At 33.4% G+C, this 23810-nt stretch overlaps 3 protein-coding genes across 8 annotated transcripts; 2 read left to right on the plus strand and 1 right to left on the minus strand.

Annotated features, from left to right (window-relative positions):
• Positions 1 to 1135: 1135 nt before the first annotated feature.
• Positions 1136 to 10259, minus strand: LOC111458763 (type IV inositol polyphosphate 5-phosphatase 3). 3 transcript variants are annotated; one of them, XM_023101576.1, is made up of 11 exons: positions 10241 to 10259; positions 7315 to 7368; positions 7084 to 7201; positions 6785 to 6856; positions 6144 to 6216; positions 5945 to 6049; positions 4993 to 5833; positions 4515 to 4699; positions 3307 to 3415; positions 2710 to 2852; positions 1136 to 1832 (listed from the first exon to the last, which is right to left on the minus strand). In XM_023101576.1, exons 2-11 carry the CDS (start codon positions 7342 to 7344, stop codon positions 1622 to 1624), a joined length of 1887 nt encoding a protein of 628 aa, XP_022957344.1. In that variant the 5' UTR covers positions 7345 to 7368; positions 10241 to 10259; the 3' UTR covers positions 1136 to 1621. The 3 variants fall into 3 exon arrangements, with proteins under 3 accessions (XP_022957344.1, XP_022957335.1, XP_022957352.1); XM_023101567.1 differs by lacking the exon at positions 10241 to 10259 and having other exon boundaries at positions 7315 to 7603; XM_023101584.1 differs by lacking the exon at positions 10241 to 10259 and having other exon boundaries at positions 6785 to 6853; positions 7315 to 7601.
• Positions 10260 to 13932: 3673 nt separating this feature from the next.
• LOC111455668 (30S ribosomal protein S1) lies at positions 13933 to 16763 on the plus strand. Of its 4 annotated transcripts, none has more exons than XM_023097380.1 (10): positions 13933 to 14030; positions 14276 to 14899; positions 14998 to 15072; positions 15172 to 15243; positions 15588 to 15668; positions 15761 to 15858; positions 16018 to 16143; positions 16231 to 16279; positions 16362 to 16543; positions 16664 to 16763. In XM_023097380.1, the coding sequence occupies exons 2-10, from the start codon at positions 14408 to 14410 to the stop codon at positions 16668 to 16670; spliced, it is 1182 nt and encodes a 393-aa protein (XP_022953148.1). In that variant the 5' UTR covers positions 13933 to 14030; positions 14276 to 14407; the 3' UTR covers positions 16671 to 16763. The 4 variants fall into 4 exon arrangements, with proteins under 4 accessions (XP_022953148.1, XP_022953147.1, XP_022953145.1 ...); XM_023097379.1 differs by having other exon boundaries at positions 14430 to 14899; XM_023097377.1 differs by having other exon boundaries at positions 13933 to 14899.
• Positions 16764 to 19512: 2749 nt separating this feature from the next.
• Positions 19513 to 23476, plus strand: LOC111456477 (probable LRR receptor-like serine/threonine-protein kinase At1g34110). The gene is made up of 2 exons (XM_023098350.1): positions 19513 to 22899; positions 22978 to 23476. Exons 1-2 carry the CDS (start codon positions 20046 to 20048, stop codon positions 23394 to 23396), a joined length of 3273 nt encoding a protein of 1090 aa, XP_022954118.1. The 5' UTR covers positions 19513 to 20045; the 3' UTR covers positions 23397 to 23476.
• The last annotated feature ends 334 nt before the right edge of the window (positions 23477 to 23810 follow it).

The following is a 23810-nucleotide window of genomic DNA, read 5'->3' on the forward strand; positions in this document are numbered from 1 at the left end:
TCCGCTTTTCTATTATTTCGATTATTGTATCGTATTTTGACTTTTCCCATATATTTTAATTTTAAATTCTAAATTTCAAAAATTTAAAAATTAAAATTTTATTAGGTATAAATTAAATTTCGTTTAACCTAATAAATCAAATAATTTTTAGAATTTTTTTAAGTTGAGAAAAATGAATTAAATATAAAATTGAAAGACACCAAATTAAAATTTAAGACCACAGGATTCATAAATTAAATAAACTCACGTTCTAATTTAATCTTTTAATTATACTTAGTTTTTCTCTAAACTAATAATTATATAAATTTAAAATTTGAATTCGTACCATTTACCTACGCTATTAAATTATATTTAAAAAAATTAATATATATTTCGAACTTACCATCGTATCAATTAAATTAAATTTATGATGTTTATAAACAAAATTTGGGCATGTTCTTTAAAAATGCTTTAAAACAAATTATAACTAAACTTTAGAAATTGAAAAAAAGCGTATTAATTATCCACATTAAAATAAAATAAATAAATAAATAAAACAAGGTATTTAAATTAATTTGTTTTTTTTTTTTAATGATGAAAAATAGGAGCCGTGACGAACTTGAATGGTGAAGGCAAAGTTAGGATAGGATACCACTTCATCCAGTAACCCTTCCTTTTTCAACAAGGAACCTAATTCCAGCTAAATGTGGAGGCCTACAGTTCTAGTGCTTATTCTAACATATAATCCTAACTCTCTATATACATAATATATATATATATATTAAACTTTATTAAAACTTTATTGTATGTAAAAATGTGTGTGCATATATACATAACAAAAACTATACAAATATTTCTTATTGTTCGTTTTTAAAATCTAGATTGATTTTGTATATAAACAAAATTAAATATTTATAGAAAGTAAATAGCAAAACATGACTGAAAAGTAATATGGATATTTAATTTTTTTTTTTAAATTAACTGATAAATACTACCATTTATCACATTCAGTGTCACACTCTAAGCCAACATTCTTGCACCCGTATTATTGAGATGCTATAAAAGAACATCTCGACACTACAAATACGAAGTTCACATCTCGTTTGATACTCGAATAGTGTCAAGACACCTAGCTCAATGATGGGAATCACGCACACACATAAATCATTTGATTCATTATAATTAGAAATCTCGAGCATTCATTAGATCCGGCCCCTTGGAAAAACAATACATGCCACAAATCCCAATCTCCAAACATTCGTACTTTATTTCTATACAATGCTAAGTTCTCATAATGTAGACAAACTCTTAGGAAGTAGAGAGAAACTAAGAGAAGTACATTCCTATATGTAAATGAAACCCTACAACAGCTAACTCATGTACACAACCACTACAATACACACATCTCTAGCTACATGGAAGAATGTGATCCAAAGAATGGAATTAAATACAAGATATCAACAAAGCACACGAGCCACATGATCTCCAAACATAACCTTAATTGTTAACCAAATAATCTTGGTTTGGTGAAAGATTAAGCTCATTGGAATTATTACCTTGCAAAGCTTATTGCTTATCTTTGTTGATTGGTAAAGGAACCCTCCATGCACGTATTGAAGCTTGTTACGATGCATACGAAAGATCAGATAAAATTTTCGGCATCCATTGCTGCTTCCCCATTTTCGATCTCTGCGTCTGTGAATGTTAGAGCTCGTTGTAGCTTACGGGGACAGAAGACCTCGACCTCGGCCACGTAGGTGGCTGTCACTGGTCTATGATCAGAAAATTTAATTTCAGTCCTCCTATAACTGCACAGCTTCAATCCCTTTCCATATGAAAGTATGCGGTCACACCTGAAAATGCAGAAAATAAACATTAAATGTGATGCATGAGATTTGTTATCATAAACATTCCGAAAGAGTATTTTAAGAACTGAGGGTAAGCGGAGATCTCTCTTCCTAGTTTGTGAAAATTCAATGGTTAAATTTTATATTTTAAAGAAGCACAATAAATTTCAACAAATACGAATATTTTAAGAGGATATCCCGAAACTATTTGTGAGATCCCACATTGGTTAGAGAAAGGAACGAAACATTTCTTATAAGGGTGTAGAATCCTCTCCCTAATAGACGCGTTTTAAAACTGTGAGGCCAACAGCGATTATAACGAGCCAAAACAGATAATATCTGCTGGCAATAGGCTCGAGCTGTTGCAAATGGTGTCAGAGCCAAACACCGAGAGGTGTGTTAGCTAGGACGCTGAGTCCCCAAGGGAAAGTGGATTGTGAGATTCCACATAGGAGAGAAACAAAACATTGATTGTAAGGGTGTAAAAACCTCTCCTTAGCAGACACATTTTAAAACTGTGAGACTGGCGGCGATACATAACGAGCCAAAGGCGGATAATATCTGCTAGCGGTGGGCTTGGGATGTTGCACTATTCAAATCAAAGTCGTCCTTTAAACAAAACCATATTGCCAATGAACTCATAACCGTTTCCTATGTTCAGACAGTATTCCGACATTGTTGTCACTCCTGTATCCTCATTTTACTGTTCCCCTCTCTATTTAGGAATCGAACACAGGCGAGCGAAAATAAATTACAGCATAAGACATCATTTACACACAAAAACATGACATCAATGCATTGGTAGATTGAAAATGGAATATCCTCTACAACTAAACAAAATAAGACGCTGAAATCAACATGGACCATGATAATAAAATCTTACCATGCTGGAGTCCGCCGTCCAACTTTTGGATCCTCACCGTAATACTTTTCTGAATTGATCTCGTATTTATAGGTTGGTGGGAAATTAAGGTTTCCCTCAGTCCATCCATCAAATGCACGACCCTTCTTAAGTTCCCTCGATAACTGAAAAAATATAGGCTTAACAAGTAACATTTTGAAGATACACAGCTTAACACAATGACTTGCTTAAATCATTTCTCATCCCCTTGTAACAACATAATAAAAAGCAATTGTTTTTTCCAGCTTAGATCTTATTGTCTGCGGAATCCCGGCTTTTGATCACAAACTTCAGTTTCCAAAGAATGGAACAAAATGGAATTCGATTGAAGTGCCTTGAACATGGCTTTCAATCAAGTTACATACTACATTTTCAGTAAAAGAAGTCTTTTTTTTTTTTTAATAGTTCATTAATGAAACGAAAGAATAAGGGCATGTTTGAGAGAGAGTGATTTGAGAATGACCAAAATCATTCCAAACAAGCCCTAAGAAAATATAGGAATGCGTGTAGTTCAGGAGAAGTCTATTTTGAAGTTAGTTGCTGCATATGCACTCTAAGACATTTTCATTACGAAAGTACCTGATCACTCTCAGCCAATTTGGACCACTCTTTTCTCGAGATAAGATCTCTTGTCTTCTCATAAGGCAAGTTGATACGATAATTTAAATCACCCAACCAGATTATCCGCCTGCAAAGAAAAGAGAATGAATTGTCGAAGTGTTGGGTACAATTTGTAGTTCCTAGTACTACAACGATTTTGAGTTGAATATAAATAGAAGTTTTTATTCATCAACCTAAAGCATTATCAAGGACAACCCATGAGACCAGCTAAACATACAAGGACTGATCAATAATCTCCAGAAAAAACTCAAGATGATAGAACATGTACTGTATCAAAGCCTAGCAAACACGGTATAGGGGATGTGCTGTAATACCGTAACTTTGGAAAATAGGGAAAGAATATCTGGTACTTTATTACATTGTTTGTTTTAACTTGAGATGTTGTGGTACTTTACCTTCTAACTAAGACTATTCTGAGAATCTTATAACTGTTGGAATAAGCATGTAGTGAACTTTTATTCTACATTTTTGGACAAGAAATAATTATTTTCAAAAACAGAAATATGTACTTGGGAGGGACTGAAAGTCCAAATTCAATATAAACAAGAAATTTCAAAAAGCTGTCTAATTAGTGCATAACAAAAGAAGAAAAGTACAAAACTCTTCAAGTAACAATCTTGCAAACTATGCACAGGTTACCTACGAAAATAAATCTATCAATAGGAATATAGAAAAGGAAAGGAGCGTCTTCAATGACCTATTCTAGGATCCAAAGGAAGAGAATACACAGTATGACACAAATTAGAAAGCTGGGGCAGGGGGCTCTATCTCAAATAAATACTAGGAGATCAAGAAAATGACAGATAGAAATCAATTGAGTAGGCCCTAAACAGTAGCTTGCCTTGTGTAAATTGAAGCCCCTCCCCCACGTGATCCTTAAAATGTGCTTAAGACCCTAAGAATATGAGCCGGAAAATTATGAACATCTACCCTGTTCAATCCCTTCTCTGAAAAATTATAAAAATTAGAGCTTAAAAATAATGCACCAATGGCCATGTCAGTCTTACGGGGAAAATGGATTGTTCATATTTAAGCAGGAAAATACTACTTCAATGGCCATGTCATGTTTACAGGAAATATGGGTAGTGAACGTGCAGGATAGAAGAAGCAGCTAAAAAAACCCAATTAGATATGAAGATATTGGTAGGCATTTTGTATGTACTTACTCGTGATCGTGGATAACTTTAGTTAACCCAATACCATTAAGTGGATGGAATTGAGTTCTTCGGTGTATTTCGCTCACATCAGCATTTCGTTTAAGTTCATCTCCATCCTTCTCACCTGATGTAAGGTGTGTGCATATAAAGCAAAATAGGGTCTGGTATATGGACATGCTGACAGATATGGATCCCTGAACAAGTAGATGCTTTGATAAAGAGACTACTAGAACTATAAATACATGACGCATTATGTAGACCAGAAAATTGTTTTTGGCTTGATGTAAAAAGAAACAAGCCATGGCAAGCAGAAGAAACTTCAAACCTATCTATTCATTTAAAATTGCATTGCATAAGAACTCTAGCAGAAAGCCAAAACAACATGAAATATGTGGAGCAGAGAGACTCACAAGATTGCATAACAAGCTAACTACAACATGATCCATAGATTAACAAAAATTGAAGAACAATGAAAAATGGAGCAAACCTTGTTACCGATGTAGCCCATTACACCAACACCAACAGTAGAAACATTTACATTCTGAATGTGCCTTCGCAAACTCCTACGAACCCATACTGTGAGGAAAACACCAACCATTTGTTTACTTACTATTCTAATATATGACGATCTTCTCTTCTGTTTTAGGAGAGACTCAAGATCAATTTCTCCAAGCAAAGAAATCCCTGACGGCATTTCATTCATGGTTGACTTGAAAGAACTATATGTCCTAAAGGACTTGGTTGTTTTAAATGAATTCATTGATTTAAAAGAGTTGGGTCTCTCAGAAACATGATGGGGAAGTAAATGTAGTGGAGGTTCAGGCCAACTCAAACCGATCCTTTCTGTCCCACTAAGCATTTTAGTTAATCTTCTGTTCTGTTGAAAGACAGCCTCCTCATTCTCTGTGAAGCAATTTAACCGATCCAATCTCTTTGGAGAAGAATACTGCCTCACTAAATCCTGTTCTACAGGTATCTCTGGTATGGTATTTGCAGAAAGATCCGAAATTGGGAACTTCCAGCTTAGATTTTTATCAGCTACCAGTCCATCGCCATTTTCCTTCCCATAGAATTCTTCATCACATGGATGCACTTCCACACCAACATCACTATCACTTTCCTGCAGAATCTCCTCCTCTAAATCTGGGATGTCATCAGATGGCTTAAACTTTGATGGGGACGGTGGATCACTAAAGCATTTAATCTTGGTTGTAGCAGGTCTAACTCTATTCAATGTTTCACGGATAATATCTTCCCACCTAGCAACTGGGCGACTATCTTCAGCACCAAATATATTTCCAGCATTCAATGGTACAATCTCCTGGAGACTGCAAAGACAAAACAACACTAACTATTAGTAACAAAAGATGAGAAAAACATTACAAAATATATAAGATAGCGTTAATTAAATGAAGAAAATAATAATAAAAAGTACTCACCCAAGGACATAGATATCAGCTGGCTCACTGGTATCTATCCAGCCATCAATATCCAGATCTTCAGGAGGTAGTTTTCCTCCAACATTCCAAGTCGCAACACATATTCTGACACAAGATAAAGTAGATAGCTCAACTCAACAGAAAGAAATACTAATCAGATATTTCCAGATTACTACAATATTCAAATGGTCGATCATACCTGAGATCTTTCGCGTTTATATATTGCATCCTAAATGTTTCTGAATTTCTTCTTCTCAACCTCGGCAGCCCATCTAAAGTTTCGAGCAATTTAATGAGTAAATGAATTGAAAAAAAAAAAAAACCGAAGAGTTTCTTTACCAAGGAGCTAAAGGAGCTAAAAATAGTCACCTACACACACACTTACACACACACACAATCTTGTCTGCAATTTATACAGATGAGAAAAGCATAACATATGATGAGAAGTTGAAGTCAAGTTAGTCAAAAAGAAAGGTATGTATCTGCTGAAATCTGACAGTAATTGGATAGAAGGAACGGGGTGTCCAAACACACGAACACTCAGAAAAGGCCATTTACTTTGAAGATTATCAAATTGAAAATTTAAAAATATGTATGAATTTCTGTCATAAATTTGGAGAAATGTCAATTTTAAATTTCAGTATATAGAGAGAATATGTTGCATTAAATTTTCTTTGCACACTCCATCTGATCCATTTCTTCTAAATCACCTCAAGTAAGATAAACTACATATTCCCATCAGATTCTTCTAATTTCAATCTTTTGGCACGTACTTCAAGTAAAGGCTGCATTGGTTTGTAAAGAGAAATAATTGGCAAACTAATGTGCTTCAAAATTTACCATTAGCATCAACCAGTGGTTCATCTCTGTTGTCTACCTTAAAGCGTGATTCTCTTCCCCTATTGCATTCTGCTACAAGCAACCAAATAATCAAATCAGAACACGCTGCATTCCTAAAATAGCTCATTGTATTGCAATAAACTCGCGAAGATTCGATAAAATTCTGATTCCAAGCACGGAAACCACCAAACCAAGAATACATTGCATTTTCGCTACCTAAACATCCACGCCAAACGTGGATTTCAAGCATCCAATAACTTTAAAAACTCTAACAAATTTCAAGAGATTAGACGCGTCACCTTCAGTCTCAAAATCGGACGAATTAACATCCTCATCGTCTTCGGTATCGGCACTGTAATCCGACTCTTTAGCACTGATATTCAGCCATTTCCGCAGGACCACTCTTGGCCAGAAAAGCTGTAGGAACGAGCAATCAAAACAACATAATTCAGCACATTTTCTCTGCAAACTCCCTCATCTTTTCGAATCAACAAAAAAATCAAACAAACGACAAGAAAAGAGTTAAGTACCTGAGGTTGATTCTTGGAATTATGCTTCATCTGATGAGCTAGCTAGCTACAAAACTAAGAACAGAGAAATAGAGAGAATCACGAAGCAAGAGCTTGAGTAGTTGACGAATGAAGAAGAAGAAGAAGAAGAAGAAGGATGTGCCTACGAGCAGCCAATGTTAATTCGGTCGTTGTGCGTGGCTCCCTCGTTTTCTGGCGCTCTTTATTAATTATACACAAATACTGTGGAAGAACTGTAATTTACTATTAATTTTTCAGATACTTTTTATTAATTAAACACAAATATTATGCAATAACTGTAATTTACTATTAATTATTACAATTATCCACAATTATTTTCTTTATTATATAATGGAAATAAAAAAATAATTAAAAAAAAAGCCTTAAATCTGTATTTTTGAAGTATTTTTCAATTTATTCTCATATCTTTCGATAAAAAGTAAATTTAAAAGATTTAATTCAATTTTCTTTTCAATTTTTTTTTATGGATATGAATGTTTTATCTCGTAAATAGTTAACCTTGCGTTAAAGAGATTCATGAGGATACGAAAAAGTAGTCTTAATTTCATGAATGATCTCGGAGCATGATGCCAACTATATTTAATAAATAAATTATAATATATCAGCTATATTTAATTTGTCATTAATGTTAATGGTGGGGTCCACACATGGACGGCAGATGGCGGGTAAAAATCCGGTCACCCCACCTTAAAGCCTGTGTTATTTTATTATTTATTGAATATTAATTTTGTTTTCACATTTTTATATTTAAATAATATATATTTGTAGTAAAAGAGATTAATACGCCAATTGAGATATATTTTATATTAGTTTTAATAATACTTTTAAATTTTAAAATATCTAAAAGAATATTCTTAGTTAATTTTGGATGCAATTATATATTTTTTTTTGTTTAAAAAATTCTTTAAAATTTATCCTTACAAATTTCAAAAACTTTGAGTAATACTTTTAAACATTTTAAAAAAATTCAAAATTACTCTTAACAACAAAATTATATTTCAAAAATACTCATGAATTTTAAATAATAACATAAAAGATTGAAGAGTTAATCTATGAGATATCGATAGACAGTTTTAGTGCATGATAAAAAATAAAAAAAATTAATGTCTTGTTCGTATCAATAAAAGATTTTAAGCTATTTGAATATATTTAATAAAAAAAATTTCAAGTTTAACTGTATTTTATTTTTAAATTATTAAAAGTTTAAAAGACATTTTGAAACAAATATTAACTATTTTTATTTAAAATTAACCATACATGTATTTTTTTTATGAATATTATTAAAATTTTAAGAGTAATTTATGTTAGCTACTGTATAAAATTTTTAAAAATAATTTTTTTTTAATTTAACCTTTTATTTACTTGAAAGTTATTTATTTATATATTTTTTAACAACAAAACAAGCTTTAAATTCCCGTAGACTCAATAATTACGTTGGATTTTTGTAACACAATATTTGTACTTTCTGTCACGCCACCTTTTCTCATTCTTCCACTTGAGAAGCAAAGTATGGGCCAGGCACATGATCTGCTTTGTTCCACGATATATATATATATATATATATGTATAAAATTTTAATGTATAATTGGATGAGCTAAAATATTACGAATAAAAGATTTAAAATTTCTTTTTAAAAAATTATAATATATATATATATATATAAAAGGAAAGTGGAGGATGTGGCAGACAACTGTTGTGAACTTGTCACCATAAAGAGTGGCTGATATTGTTGTTAGGATGGCCCTCATGTTAGAAAAAATGCACCATTTTATTGTCTCTTATTTAATGGGCTAGAGATGGTCTCTGATGATGGGCACTTTGTTTTAAAAATATCTTTTAAACTTCTAAAAGTTACAGTAATATAAATAAAACTTTATAAAATTTTTTACGATTGGGACTAAATTTAAAAAATAGCGTTAACACTCTTAAACTTTGTTAGATGGATACGACCCTCCACAATAATATGATATTGTCCTCTTTGAACCTAAACTCTCGTGACTTTGCTTTGTGCTTATCTAAAATGACACATACTAATGGAGAAAGTATTCCCTAAATTAGCTGACTTTCCTCATCTGACAAACTTTACATAAATTTCACTATCAATATATGAATTGAAACCGTCTACCAACACATCATAGATTTTCTTCAAACATTTAATGTCGCTTTTAAAAGTTAATGAATATTTTCTAAACGCTGTACTAACTAATAAGGACATTTAAACCTCCTTGTTAGTAAAATAAAAATAAAAAAGAATATTTTTAAAATTCTTCTGAAAATTCAATGCTATTTTTGAAATAAAGTATTAACCTTATATCCAAAATTAATCATAAAATATGTTTTAATATTTTTTAATTTTAAGATTATTATTGAAATTTTTGAAAATTTTGTCAGACAAAATAAAAAGTTTAAATGTATTATTATTATAAAAAATAATTAAAGGTTGTTCGTTTTCTTTTTTCTCTCTGTTGGTGGCTAAAACTTTCCTAAAGTTGTAGGCATAAAAATTAATAATGGAAACTTTAATTAGTGAGCTTTTTTTTTCTTTTAGGGAAAATTTGTTATTTTTAGACAAATTTTCTAAATGTTAAAATTACCATTCAGCCCCTACAAATTCATAAATTAATTGTAACTCATAAAATTAAGTTTTTGGATTATTTAATTAGAAGTAAAAATAATAATAAAAATTAACATTGTTCTTAAAAAAACGAACTTAAGAATTTAGAAACTAAAAGAAAACAAGAGGAGCAGAAAATCGGAGAGAAGAGAAGTGGGAATTAATCGATTATTTTATTTTTCTATTTTATTAAAAAGAAAATAAATTAAAAAAAAAAATCAGGTTCGGAGGTGATCTAAAGAGAAATCAAAATTGAATTTATAAAGAGAAAGGGAGAAATTAGAAAAGAACCTGGAAGGATCTTGGAGGCCTTTATTTCGTCGGTAGCTCTGTGCCTTTGTTCAACAAATTTGATGCATTTGGAGAGAGGTTTTCGGGTTGGTTGTCGTTATTTATAATATTGTGGTCTTCACAACAAAGGGGCTCTGAAATTTTCGCATAGGATTGGTGATAGTGACCAATTTTTTTATTCACCCAATTATGTTGAAACTTTAAATATTTATTATTATTATTATTTAATGTTTTTTCAATATATATATATATATATATATATATATGTTACGGGCATAAAAAGGTTTGATTATTAAAAAAATCTTTTGAACCAATACGAAATTTCGTATTGGTTGAGTTGGGTGGTGGCTCGAGTCACCCAAATTGAGTTTCCATTCAAACTCAATCTTTTATTTTCAAGTTGAATTTAGTTTAATTATTTAAAAAATCATTTTTATATAAACTAAAATCTCATAAACCTCTGATATCAAATATTTATCGGTCACTAACATTCATCGTAAAGGTTAAATATTCTTAATTTTTTTTTAAGTATGGTTGGGTTAGATTAGATTGTAATTATATTTTCGAGTTGATCGGGTTGACCGGACAAAAAATGTCAAATTGCAAGAATTCAACTTTAACCCAAACACGAAAAAAAAAAAATCCAACCCAACTTTTGTAGTTGGGTTGGATAGTTCAGATTGGTCGAGTCATCGGGTCACATGAACACTATTATTTTTTTTTTGTTTGTTAGTGTGTTAACATAAAAAAGTCTAAACTTGTCTAGACAATAACACGACAATTTTATATTCTACCGTCTAATAAATTTTGTAATTATTTTTTAATACAACAGATATATACGAAGTATATCAGAGAGTATATATCAATTACTAACACTTTTATATTTAGTTTTGTGTAAATTATATTTTGTTGGGTTTCTAATAATTTGGTTGAGTAAACCTTAAATTTTTTTTTTATATTATTATTTGTTAAATTAAAAGTTGGATATGCAAATTAACAATGTTGCAAAATATTTTAATATGATGACTAATAAACAATTTCACACTTTTAAAAAATTTTAAAATGTTTAATATATATTCGTGAATAATTTTAAAATATTCAAAATTATTTATATAGTATCGTTTTTTTATACGATAAAAATAATTTTGGTCACTCGAAAATCATTTTCAATAATTACTAAATCATAAATTTACATATTTTCGAGCATTAATTCAAAGTTAATTAAATATATTATGAATTAATTATTTTATCTTGTTTGATTGGAGGTGTCAAATATTTTAACTCGTGGGTTGCTTCAACATATATATTTTTGTATTAATGAATTTGCAAGTTGACATTAGGCACCAATCCACCGAAGACCTAGTCCTCACAAAGTATTCACCAAGATAACGTCCGATACGACGTCGTCCTACGCAATCACTTCATTTTCACTTTTTATTTATTTATTTTTGTTAAAATTCGTTAATTAACAAAATTTACCAAATAAAAAATTTATGTCAATTTAATTTAATTTGACAATTTTTGTTATTTTTTATTTTAATTTCCTCTTTTGCTAAATAATAGTTTTACAAATTTACCAAATAAAAAATTCTTACTTATTAATCTAGCCTATATTAAATTATCCAAATTTTTTTATAAAAAAAATTTAATTTAGTAATCCACCGTAAATAGCTATTAAATTATAACTTTAGTTCTTACGATTCGGTCTAGATGATCAGGTATTCAGTTGTCTTTTAACAATATACAGGTAAAGTATTAAAAAAATATCGATAATCGATTATTAAAATTCGCTCAAGTTGCATATTATGTTTTTATTCGATTTATATTAATATTATATTGAAAATATACGTGTAATATACATATTAATTAAATAAATTTGAATTGAGTTGTTATGACCATATAATTATACGGCTAAACCAACCTTTCAAGATAACATTACAAATTTATAGACCTAAAAATATAAATTAATAGACCAAATTTATAATTATGCCTATTTGATATCATCGTAGGTGAAGAATTAAGTGACTACGAGAACCCTAAATTCAAAAATTTGTTTAACCATACCGATCAGTATATTTAATAAAAAATTTCATAATTAATTCAATTACAACTATCATATATTATTTTAGTTCTAGATCTACCTTAAATATATGAATCGAGTCAATAAATATTATATATTTTTTTATTCATTATTAGATCTAAATACATCATTTAATAATTTTTTTTTTGTCAAACACATATAAATCCAAAAATTATTACACATATAATTGAAATAATAATTCAAAGCTCTAAATCAATCCATAAACAAAAAAATAAGGCAAAAAAAAAGAAGTTTTTTATTTTTATTTTTTTTAAATACACTAGATGACAAATTTCCATATAAATCTTAAATATTTATTAGTTGATAAATATAATATTAATAGCTATTTTTCTGTTAAAAATTTAAGACAATGTGATGGGACATTAGATACCCGTGACATTCTTTTATGAAAAAATAAGATTTTTTTATTTATATTTTAATCAAATCAAGACAAAATAAAAATAAAATATTAAAAGTACAATATATAGAAGAAAAAATAATTTAATATAATAATTTTTAAATGAACCAGATAATGCCAATGTCATATTTTAGAGATTTTAGCTATTTATTAACAACACAACGAATATTCGATAAATTATTTTCCCCAACAAAAATAACATAATTAAGTTCCAGGCAGCCTTTTATTGGTCGTATTTATAATTGAAATGAAAGGAATCTGGTGCGTTTGACTTACGGTGGCTACGATGTACGTCACATGGTGATGGGATTATTGTACGATTGACACGTGGTAACATCAGGAGATATCCATCGTTCTTGTCTGCCGTTCCATGTGATCAAAGTCAACGGCTCTGATTATTATATTAGTTTTAGTGAAGTCATCGAGCTTCCTCATCCTTTTATTTTGTTTATTTATATTAAAATATTGTGCTTGTCTGACACCTGGCAATTTTGATAAGAACATTATTTTATTTTATTTATTTATTTATTTTGAATTTACGACTTATGAAAGTGCATGAATTACTTAATTATGGTTTGATGATAATATTCCTTTAATTAATGACATTTTAATTTAATATTGTTTGCTGTTGCTAATATATTATATATATATATATATATATATATATATATATATATAATTTTAAGGTTGAAACTAATTTGTAATATTGAAAATTTTAATTTTTAAAAATTATACTAATTAATATATTTGAAATAATTTTTTAAATACTTAAAATAAATTTTATAACAGCCCACCCCTAATAGATAGTCCTTTTTGGACTTTATCTTTTGAGATTTACTTCAAAATTTTTAAAACGCGTACGTTAGGGAGAAGTTTTCACACTTTTGTAAAGTTATAAAAAAATGTTTCATTCTCGTCTTCAACCAAAGTGGGATTTCACAATCTACTCTCCTTTGAGACCCAATGTCATTGCTGACACTCGTTCCTTTCTCCAATCGATGTGGGCCCCCCAAATTCACTCCATTCGGGCCGGCACATCGCCTGGTATCCACCCAAGGGCTCAGCCTTCAAGCCCAATCTCAGGCCCATTTGAAGCCCAAGCCCAGGGCCCATCTCTCCTACTTCACTCCCCAGGCCCAGAACACTCGCGCCGAAGAATATTAACAGAGGACGGATATTGCGCTCGAGAATGCAGTTTCAAGTTTCATACAAGGCTGAATGCGACGGCGCCGAGCTCAGCTCATGAGGTGGACAGCCAAAAGAGATGCTAACCGTTGCGGGACTTCGATCCTGTAAGTATCTTTCCGTTCCTAATTCGTCATTCGAGCCTCAAAATTGCTTAGTTTCATCCAATTCCTTTAGAACATTTCGCACCTTTCCCGGATTTCTAACGCCACTAATCTCAAATTCAAAATTCTGTTCCACTTCTAATTGGTCCGATAACTGCAATAAATCTAAGAAGTTTACATTTCGGGAAAGAAATAGCGTAATATTTTGCTCTAGGAATGATGTTCTTCGTAATTTATCGGGCCACCAGGATGGAACTGAAGACATTTATGAACTTAGTTTGTTAAAAAAGCCCTCTCGTGCTTCTATAAGCAACGGTAGTTCATCAGAAGTTCATAAAGAGGTTGTAAATCCTGATGAGAATGAGAGCTTGACGCTATTTATGAAGTTCTTTAAGATTATAGATTCTGTAGAAAATGAAGAAGAGGAAAAAGCATTACAAGCATTTGAAGAGAAAATTGATGGAGAGGATGAATCTGATAAAGAAGCCAATAAATTAAATGTTGAGTACTATGAGCCCAAACCTGGAGATGTCGTGGTCGGTGTAGTCGTCTCAGGTGACGAAAACAAGCTTGATATCGATATGGGGGCGGATTTATTAGGGACAATGTTGACAAAAGAAGTGCTTCGTTTGTATGACAAAGAGATGGAATTCTTGGATCTCGACAAGGATGCCGAGTCTTTTATGGTTAATGGGAAGATGGGGCTGGTGAAATATGATAATGCTGTTAGTGATGAACCGGGGCCGGGGCAACCTATCATAGAGACTGGCACGGTTTTGTTTGCAGAGGTTTTGGGAAGGAGACTCGGTGGTCGACCATTGCTAACGACTAGAAGATTGTTTCGGTGGTTAGCTTGGCATCGAGTGAGGCAGGTTCTTTTCTTTAAAAGCTTCTCTGCTTACTGAAGTTTCCGTCTTAGAGGGTACAAAGAAGAAATGTATGTATATGTTGTGGTTTCCTTGTTCGACAGATAAAACGACTCAACGAGCCAATTGAAGTTAGAATATCAGAGTGGAATGCGGGAGGCCTTCTTACAAGAATTGAGGTTGTTTATGTGATAGTAATTCATTTGGTCTTGGACTTCTGTTTCGTTTGTCTATGCTTATGTTTTGTTTCGGTTCGGTTCTGAAGTTTGGTTATGCAGGGTTTGCGAGCATTTCTTCCGAAGGGTGAGTTATTGAATAGAGCAAATAACTTCACGGAGTGGAAAGAATATGTGAGTACGCTTCGGTTTCTTTTATTTTTCAGCTGCTATATGCGTTATCTTAGAAAAGCGTTCGGTTCACCTGTCATGTAAATGGCCTCTCCCCATTCCATTGAAAATCGTTGTTGCCCCGAGACTATGAAGTTGCCATGTCCTTAAAATGTTGTTGTATCATGTTCTTATTCATGATTACTCGAATCCCTTCGAACTGGTGCGCCTTTTGCATCAGAGACCTCTGTGCCTTGAACCGAGCTCTTTGCAATAGCGATCTTACTAAACACTCTTTGCTTGACATAATTGGACAAAAGGACGGTATAGACGACCTTAGCTCACTGTACTTGTCTCCTATCGTGCAGGTGGGACGTCGGATCTTTGTGCAAATCACTCGAATAGTCGAAGCTAAGAACGATGTGATACTAAGTGAGAGACAAGCTTGGGTCAGTTTAACCACTACATTTTTCAAATTTCTCCTCAAGGTATTGCATGAGTACACCAATATAAATAGGCGATTTTGTGTCTCTTATCTCAGGAAACGTTGTACCTACGTGAGGGAACGCTTCTAGACGGGACCGTGACGAAAATATTTCCGTTTGGAGCTCAAATTAGAATTGGCGATACGAACAGACTGTGAGTTTCAATTTACTTAGCCTGCAACTTCCTCTCGAGTTGAGTTTGATGAAATTAAAAATTTAGTGTTATGTTTTGACCGGACATACCATATTTTGTTGTTCTTATCGATCTTTAGCTTCTGAGAATTATTGATACATCCATCTGAATGTTCCTCAGCGGGTTACTCCATGTTTCAAACATCACCCGTGCCCGAGTTACCTCGGTGAGTGACTTACTTGTAGTGGGCGAAAAGGTCAAAGTTCTAGTTGTGAAGTCAAATTTTCCTAACAAGATATCTTTAAGGTAGTTCAGAAGCATATTATTATTCAATCTAACAGTCTTATGATTGGTGCATCTTGTAACTTAAATTTTGCCTTTATGGTTTTACAGTATAGCTGACCTTGAAAGCGAGCCCGGACTCTTTATATCGAACAAAGAGGTAGCACACATCGATCCTCCTCACCGATGAACCTCATTTTCTTCAAAAATTGACCGTGTCATTTTTTCTTTTCCTTTATCAGAAAGTATTTTCGGAGGCCAAGATCATGGCAAAGAAGTATAGACAAAAGCTACCCGTGATCAAAGGCGTATCCAGGCCGTTACCTGCTCCCGTTCCAAGATCCGAACATGCTCCAACTACAGATCTTCCATTCGAAAAAGAATCGAGCATGTATGCGAACTGGAAGTGGTTCAAATTCGAAAGGTAGTTGTTTATATGATCTCTCTTTCATGCTTCCCAACCAACCAACCCTTCATGAATGAGTTTTCGTTATCATTTGTCGTTGACCGTTCCTGTTCGATTTTGTGGAATGATATAAACCAAGGAATGAGAAATGACGTTACTTGAACGGGATCGGGATCGGTGTCCTTGAGTTTTAAGGAGATAAAATCCAGGGAAAGGGAAGTTTTAAAGATAAAATTTTGAACATAGTGAATTTTTCTTTGTTTTTTATTTTATTTTTTACTCTTGAAATTATTTCTTTCAATTTTTCTCTTAATTTTTTAATTTTATATATTGGACATAAAATTGAAGTTTGTGTCTAATAATGTATTAAACTTGTGATTTTTAAAATTTTTTAAAAAATGTCAAATAAAAATTTATGATTTTTTTGGAATTTTTTAAGTTAAAAATTTTATTAGATACAAAATAAAAAAATTAATAAAACGTTTAAAATACAAATCTTGTATCATACTACATAAGATGCCTATAAATTACACCACAAACTTTAATAACAAATGAAAATTTTACTTTATACAGTTTAAGTACCAAATTAAATTATTTAAAAACCAACATATATCAATATTTAGTCATTTTTAATCCAAGATGTATACATGAGGTCAACCATTTTTTTTTTAAATTTAATATTAAGTTATAAAATTACATATATTTTTAAAAATAGTTTTATTATTTCAAATTTATAATATTACCCTTTTTTATAAATCGATCTCGAACGTTTGATTTTTCAATCTTGAGATACTCAATTGACTCTTTAATTTTGATAAGAAGATGACTTATTATTTAAAAACTATTTTTTTAAAAGTTATTTTTTACTGAGTTTAAAAATATATATTTTTTAATTTAGTCTGAATTCAATATATTTAAATATAGTTTTTTTAAATAAATAAAAAAAAAAGATGATGAGGATTCATTGGGCTTCTAAATATTTATGGAAAAAATAACACAAAGTACATTTAAATTAGTACTTATTTTATTTATTTCTTAAATATATATAAAAAAGACTACCTCTAGGGGTTTAATCTTCTTTTTTTTCACCCACCTATATGGAGCACTGCACCCAATTAATCACCGCCGCACACACAAGCGAAATCCCAAAATTACCCCTGGAAATCAAAACACATAGGGGCAAAATCGTCTTTCTAAATATTATTTTCAAATTTTCGCTCCAAAACTGCCTTGCGGCTAAAAGTAAACATAATAAAACAATAAAAGCAAAAGCCCAAACACGCCCTAATCGTTCACTGTGCCCTAAAAAATAAAATAATAATTATAATTGTTAATTATTAATTATTTATTTTTTTCCTCCCTTCCCAAAACAAACCCACCACGTTTACCTCGGTAACAAAACTAACCTGGACCTCATCCTCGTATTTTCACGGATGAAGGTAATTAATGACGCAGTAAAAAAGGGGGGGGGGGAAATTAAATTAACTTGTCTACGAAATGTCGATTATACCCTTGGAACTGAGCTTGTTTCCCTTATGACGCCTACCCTTCAAATATAATAATATAATCCAAAGGGCTGAGGCCGCGTCAAGGGGATTTGTTATAAATAGGTTAAATTACGGAAAAGCCCCTACCTGAACATGGGCAATGCGTTAAATTACATAAAAGCCACTGCCCTAAAAGTTTTCACAATGTACGAAGTGCCCTTACAGGCTTGGTGGGTTTTTTATTTTTATAATTGTCTTTCCAAGGCAATAGGCTTGGACATGGCCCTGAAATCTTTGATTCTCCTTCCGCCTGCCCTAGGCTGGATGAAATTCCCATTTTACCCCTATGTCGTACTACTTTTATTTCGTTCGATCAAATTAAGTAAAGTTTGTTCGATAGATAAATCTTAGTCTTTATTGAGTTAATGACGTTAATAATAAAATTTATGATTCACCGCTTGTGAACCATAATTGATTTTACTTTCTCGCCGAGTTATTTAAAGGTTTGGAAGGATCTCGGTGGGAAGGTTACATTCGTCGTTTATGTTCTTGTGTCTGACGTAGTTAACTTAATTTTCTTTTGTCGTTTTGGGTGTTATTAATGGTTTCAGTTGTATCGATCTATTAAACTCTCTCAACCCGACTTGTAACCTTCTACGATTGTTTGAATTATTAAAGAGCCCAGATAGTTTATACGTTAGCGAGTTCAATTTAAAAGTTTTTGAATACGACTAAACTTATGTTTGACTTTTGTTCTTCTAAAAATAGTTCAATTTATAGAAGGACGAGAAAATTTGAAACCTGTTAGGTGTGTTGGATGAAAGTCCCACATCGTCTAATTTAGAAAATGATCATAAGTTTATAATTAAGGAATACTATCTCTGTTGATATGAGACTTTTTGGGGAAGCTTAAAGCAAGACCAGAAGAGCTTATGTTCAAAATGAACAATATCAATTATGGAGAGTTGTATTCATCTAACAAGTGGGTTGAAGCCAATACTTCCCTTAAACTCATTTTTTCACGGGTGCATAGGGCCTACAATAGACTCTATAAACGTTAAGAAAAGACATAAATACCCTTGAAAAAAATACAAATGTCACATAAAAATAGCCAGTAAGGTACATAGGGCCTAAAATAGACTCTATAAACGTTAAGAAAAGACATAAATACCCTTGAAAAAAAATACAAATATAACATAAAAATAGCCCGTAAAGTTATTGTGGAGAGTTGGGTTCATCTAACCGTGGGTTGAAGTCAGTATTTTCCCTAAGCTCATTAGTATCGGGTGTCGATAGCTAGTGAGAGAAATAAACTCATTTTTACTCGGGGCACCTATAGTCTAAATTAGACTCTATAAATGTTAAGAAAAGACATAAATACCCTTACAAAAAATACAAATAGTGCCCAAATAAGCTGATGACTGCAGCAAAATAAAGTCATGATTGTTTTCAATTTAAAAACAATAAATAGAGAAAGAAGTTGGAATCCCACGTCTCGATAATATAGCATGCACTTGCACACTGCCCCCCTCTTCCTCTTTCTCTCTCACTCACATTTTTCCCCCATCCCATAAACGCCATTGAAGCAGTTCGACCAAGCTCCGGCAATAACACTCTCTACTTTCAACCACTTGCCATGGCTTCCATGGTTGAGGACTTTCCAGCTCCGGTTGTATCGGCTCGGAACTGAAGCGGTGGCCGCCGGCGATATCTCCAATTCCGGCTTCGGAGGGGGTAGGTTTCATGGTGAGTTACAGAGGCTTCGATGATGATCATTAATTGCTTTTGATTGATTTGAGGAAGTTTTTTTCCTCGAATAATATATATTTACCGTTCACATGCTGTATTGAGTCTGATTTAAGCATTCGTTCTATTTGATTCCACCATTGAGACCTCTTTCACATGGATTTTGTCACTGAGAGTGAGTGAAAATCTTTTATCCGCCATTGAAGCAAAGCAAAGCAACCACCGAGACGACGGCCATAGTTAACTTTATTCGTTTTCGAGGTCAAATCATTTTTTCCAGAGCTCTAATGGAGGGAGCAATCGATGGATTTCTTAAACGGTGTCTATTGTACTTCATGGCTATGTGCTTAACCTTAACAATGGAGAGTTCATTAGTTGCTTCTCTATCTCCCGATGGAGAAGCGCTTCTCTCTCTCGTATCTGCTGCTGGTCCTTCTGTTCTTGCCTCTTGGAATCCATCTAGCCAAAACCCTTGTTCTTGGGAAGGAATCACTTGTTCTCCTCAGAACAGAGTCATTTCATTATCTCTTCCTAAAACGTTCTTAAACCTCTCTGTTTTGCCTCCTGAGTTGTCTTCTTTATCTTCTCTGCAACTTCTTAATCTCTCTTCCACCAATGTATCTGGCTCAATCCCTTCCTCTTTTGGCCTACTCACTCATCTTCGCCTGTTGGACCTTTCATCCAATGATCTCTATGGTCCAATTCCTCCTCAGCTTGGTTCTCTTTCTTCACTTCAATTCCTTTTCCTGAATTCCAATAGACTTTCTGGTAAGATTCCTCCGCAGCTTGCTAATCTGGCTTCTCTGCAAATTCTTTGCCTCCAAGACAATTTGTTTAATGGCTCTATACCATCACAATTTGGTTCTTTGCTGTCTCTTCAAGAGTTTCGAATCGGAGGGAATCCGTTCCTTTCGGGAGAGATTCCGTCACAGATGGGGCTGCTTACTAATCTCACTACATTTGGGGCAGCGGCTACGGCGCTTTCAGGGGCTATACCGTCTACATTTGGGAACTTAATCAATCTCCAAACTTTGTCACTCTATGATACTGAGATATCTGGTTCAATACCTCCTGAGTTGGGGCTTTGTTCTGAGCTAAGGGATTTGTATTTGCATATGAACAAGCTCAATGGTTATATTCCTCCTCAGCTGGGTAGGTTGCAGAAGCTTACTAGTTTGTTTCTCTGGGGCAATGCTCTATCAGGGGCGATACCGTTAGAAATTTCAAATTGTTCGGCTCTAGTTGTCTTTGATGCGTCGGAGAATGATCTTTCTGGTGAAATCCCAAGTGATTTAGGGAAGTTGGTTGTTCTTGAACAGTTTCATGTATCGGACAATTCAATCTCGGGTGTGATACCGTGGCAACTAGGCAACTGCACAAGCTTGACTGCCCTTCAGCTTGATAATAATCAACTATCAGGTGAAATTCCACCAGAACTTGGCAATTTGAGATCCCTGCAAAGCTTTTTCTTATGGGGGAATTCTGTGTCAGGAACCATACCATCTTCCTTCGGCAACTGCACTGAGTTATATGCCTTTGATCTTTCAAGAAACAAGCTCACTGGGGTAATCCCAGAAGAAATTTTCAGCTTGAAGAAGCTGAGCAAGCTTTTGCTCCTCGGAAATTCTTTATCTGGCGGGTTGCCTCGAAGCGTCGCAAATTGTCAATCATTAGTGAGGTTGAGGCTTGGAGAAAACCAGCTTTCAGGCCAGATTCCGAAGGAGGTAGGACGGTTGCAAAATCTCGTCTTTCTCGACTTGTATATGAATCATTTTTCGGGTGGCCTTCCGCCTGAGATTGCTAATATTACAGTTCTTGAGCTACTTGATGTGCATAATAACTATATAACTGGTGAAATTCCTCCCCAGCTTGGGGAGTTGGTGAACTTGGAGCAGCTCGATCTCAGTCGAAACAGCTTCACCGGTGAAATTCCTGAGAGCTTTGGAAACTTCAGTTATTTGAATAAACTTATTCTCAACAATAATCTACTGTCAGGGTCAATTCCAAAGTCCATCAAGAACCTGGAGAAACTAACTCTACTTGATTTGAGTTACAACAGTCTCTCTGGTACTATACCACCAGAAATTGGTTACATGAAGAGCTTGTCGATCTGTTTGGACTTGAGCTCGAACGGGCTTACCGGAGAAATTCCCGAGGCGATGTCCAGTTTGACACAGTTACAATCACTTGATCTTTCCCATAACATGCTTTATGGAAACATTAAAGTGTTGGGACTCTTGACTAGTCTCACTTCTCTCAATATCTCCCACAACAATTTCTCAGGTCCTATGCCTGTAACGCCATTTTTTAAAACGCTACCACGAGATGCTTATGATCAGAACGTGAATCTTTGTAAATCACTCAATGGATTTACTTGTTCTTCGAGTTCGATGCGAAGAACTGGCTTAAAGTCTGTAAAAGCTGCTGCTTTGATTACCATCATTCTTGCTGCAGTTCTCATCCTAATTTTTGCGTTGTGGATAGTAGTTTCACGAAATCGCAAGTACATGGCGGAGAAACATTCCAGGACGTCGTCCCCTGCATCGGCTGCCGAGGATTTCTCTTATCCATGGACTTTCATCCCATTTCAGAAGCTCAATTTTACCATAGATAACATCTTGGAATCCATGAAAGACGAAAACATAATTGGAAAAGGTTGTTCTGGGGTTGTTTATAAAGCAGATATGCCAAATGGTGAATTAGTTGCAGTGAAGAAACTATGGAAAACGAAGCAGGATGAAGAAGCAGTTGACTCGTGTGCAGCGGAGATTCAAATTCTCGGGCATATTCGACATCGAAACATAGTGAAGCTCATTGGTTATTGCTCTAATAGAAGCGTCAAGCTACTTCTCTACAACTACATTTCCAATGGTAATCTACAACAACTCTTGCAAGGAAACAGGAATTTGGACTGGGAAACTAGGTACAAAATTGCAGTTGGGACAGCCCAGGGTCTGGCTTATCTTCATCATGATTGTGTGCCTGCAATTCTTCACAGAGATGTCAAGTGCAATAACATACTTCTAGACTCCAAATTTGAAGCTTATCTAGCAGATTTCGGCCTAGCAAAGTTGATGAACGCTCCAAATTATCACCACGCAATTTCAAGAGTAGCGGGATCATACGGTTATATAGCCCCAGGTAGATTTCCTTTTCTATTCATCGCTTGAATATCTTTACGGTTGAATTTGTTTCTAAAATTTTCCCAAACCAATGCAGAATACGGATATACCATGAACATAACCGAGAAGAGTGATGTCTATAGCTATGGAGTTGTTCTGCTAGAGATACTAAGTGGCCGTAGCGCAGTTGAGGCACGAGTTGGAGACGGTCTTCACATTGTTGAATGGGTGAAGAAAAAGATGGCAAGCTTCGAGCCTGCTATATCTATACTCGACGCAAAGCTCCAGGGCTTACCAGATCAGATGGTTCAAGAAATGCTTCAAACACTTGGTATAGCCATGTTTTGTGTGAACTCCTCTCCAGCAGAAAGGCCAACAATGAAGGAAGTGGTAGCATTATTGATGGAGGTGAAGAGTCCTCCAGAAGAATGGGGCAAAACCTCCCAACCTCTAATAAAGCAGTCCTCAAATTTAAGTTCAAATAATTCTTACTCATCCACTAGAAAATTGGGGTGAGAATTGAGGGAAATGCTTGAAATAGAGAGATCTTTGTGGCATCTAATTGAACTCTGCAATCTTGTACAGCTTTTGTTTAATGGAAGAGATCAATTCATTTGGTCACAGTCTATCGACATTCGAAATATTTTTAACGAACTTGTTATCAATCCCATATGTCATTATCAATATATCGACATTTGGTCCATATATTAGTTAACAAACCTGTCTATCCACCTCATATATTTTAACAAGACGATACCGACTTGTCGATATGCAACAAAGCAGATTCTAAACATATTTCAAAACGAACTAAAAACTTGATATTTGTTATTATTATCAACCCCATATATTATTATCAATATATCGAGATTTCATCCATATATCCACCCCGTATATTTTAACAAGACGATAACTACTCGTCCATATACAACT

Source organism: Cucurbita moschata, unplaced genomic scaffold (genome assembly GCF_002738365.1).
Source record: "Cucurbita moschata cultivar Rifu unplaced genomic scaffold, Cmos_1.0 Cmo_Scf00002, whole genome shotgun sequence".
Taxonomy (NCBI): Eukaryota; Viridiplantae; Streptophyta; class Magnoliopsida; order Cucurbitales; family Cucurbitaceae; genus Cucurbita; species Cucurbita moschata.

What these genes read in the sequence shown, in the direction of transcription:
- LOC111458763 (XM_023101576.1), bottom strand. Translation starts at nt 7,344, where the DNA reads ATGAAGCATAATTCCAAGAATCAACCTCAG. An exon ending in ATTCCAAGAATCAACCTCAG is followed by an intron (nt 7,202 to 7,314) that starts GTACTTAACTCT and finishes TCGTTCCTACAG; the next exon opens with CTTTTCTGGCCAAGAGTGGT. An exon ending in GTCCGATTTTGAGACTGAAG is followed by an intron (nt 6,857 to 7,083) that starts GTGACGCGTCTA and finishes GGTTGCTTGTAG; the next exon opens with CAGAATGCAATAGGGGAAGA.
- LOC111455668 (XM_023097377.1), top strand. Translation starts at nt 14,003, where the DNA reads ATGCTAACCGTTGCGGGACTTCGATCCTGTAAGTATCTTTCCGTTCCT. An exon ending in CTTGGCATCGAGTGAGGCAG is followed by an intron (nt 14,900 to 14,997) that starts GTTCTTTTCTTT and finishes CTTGTTCGACAG; the next exon opens with ATAAAACGACTCAACGAGCC. An exon ending in TCACGGAGTGGAAAGAATAT is followed by an intron (nt 15,244 to 15,587) that starts GTGAGTACGCTT and finishes CCTATCGTGCAG; the next exon opens with GTGGGACGTCGGATCTTTGT.
- LOC111456477 (XM_023098350.1), top strand. Translation starts at nt 20,046, where the DNA reads ATGGAGGGAGCAATCGATGGATTTCTTAAACGGTGTCTATTGTACTTC. An exon ending in ATACGGTTATATAGCCCCAG is followed by an intron (nt 22,900 to 22,977) that starts GTAGATTTCCTT and finishes AAACCAATGCAG; the next exon opens with AATACGGATATACCATGAAC.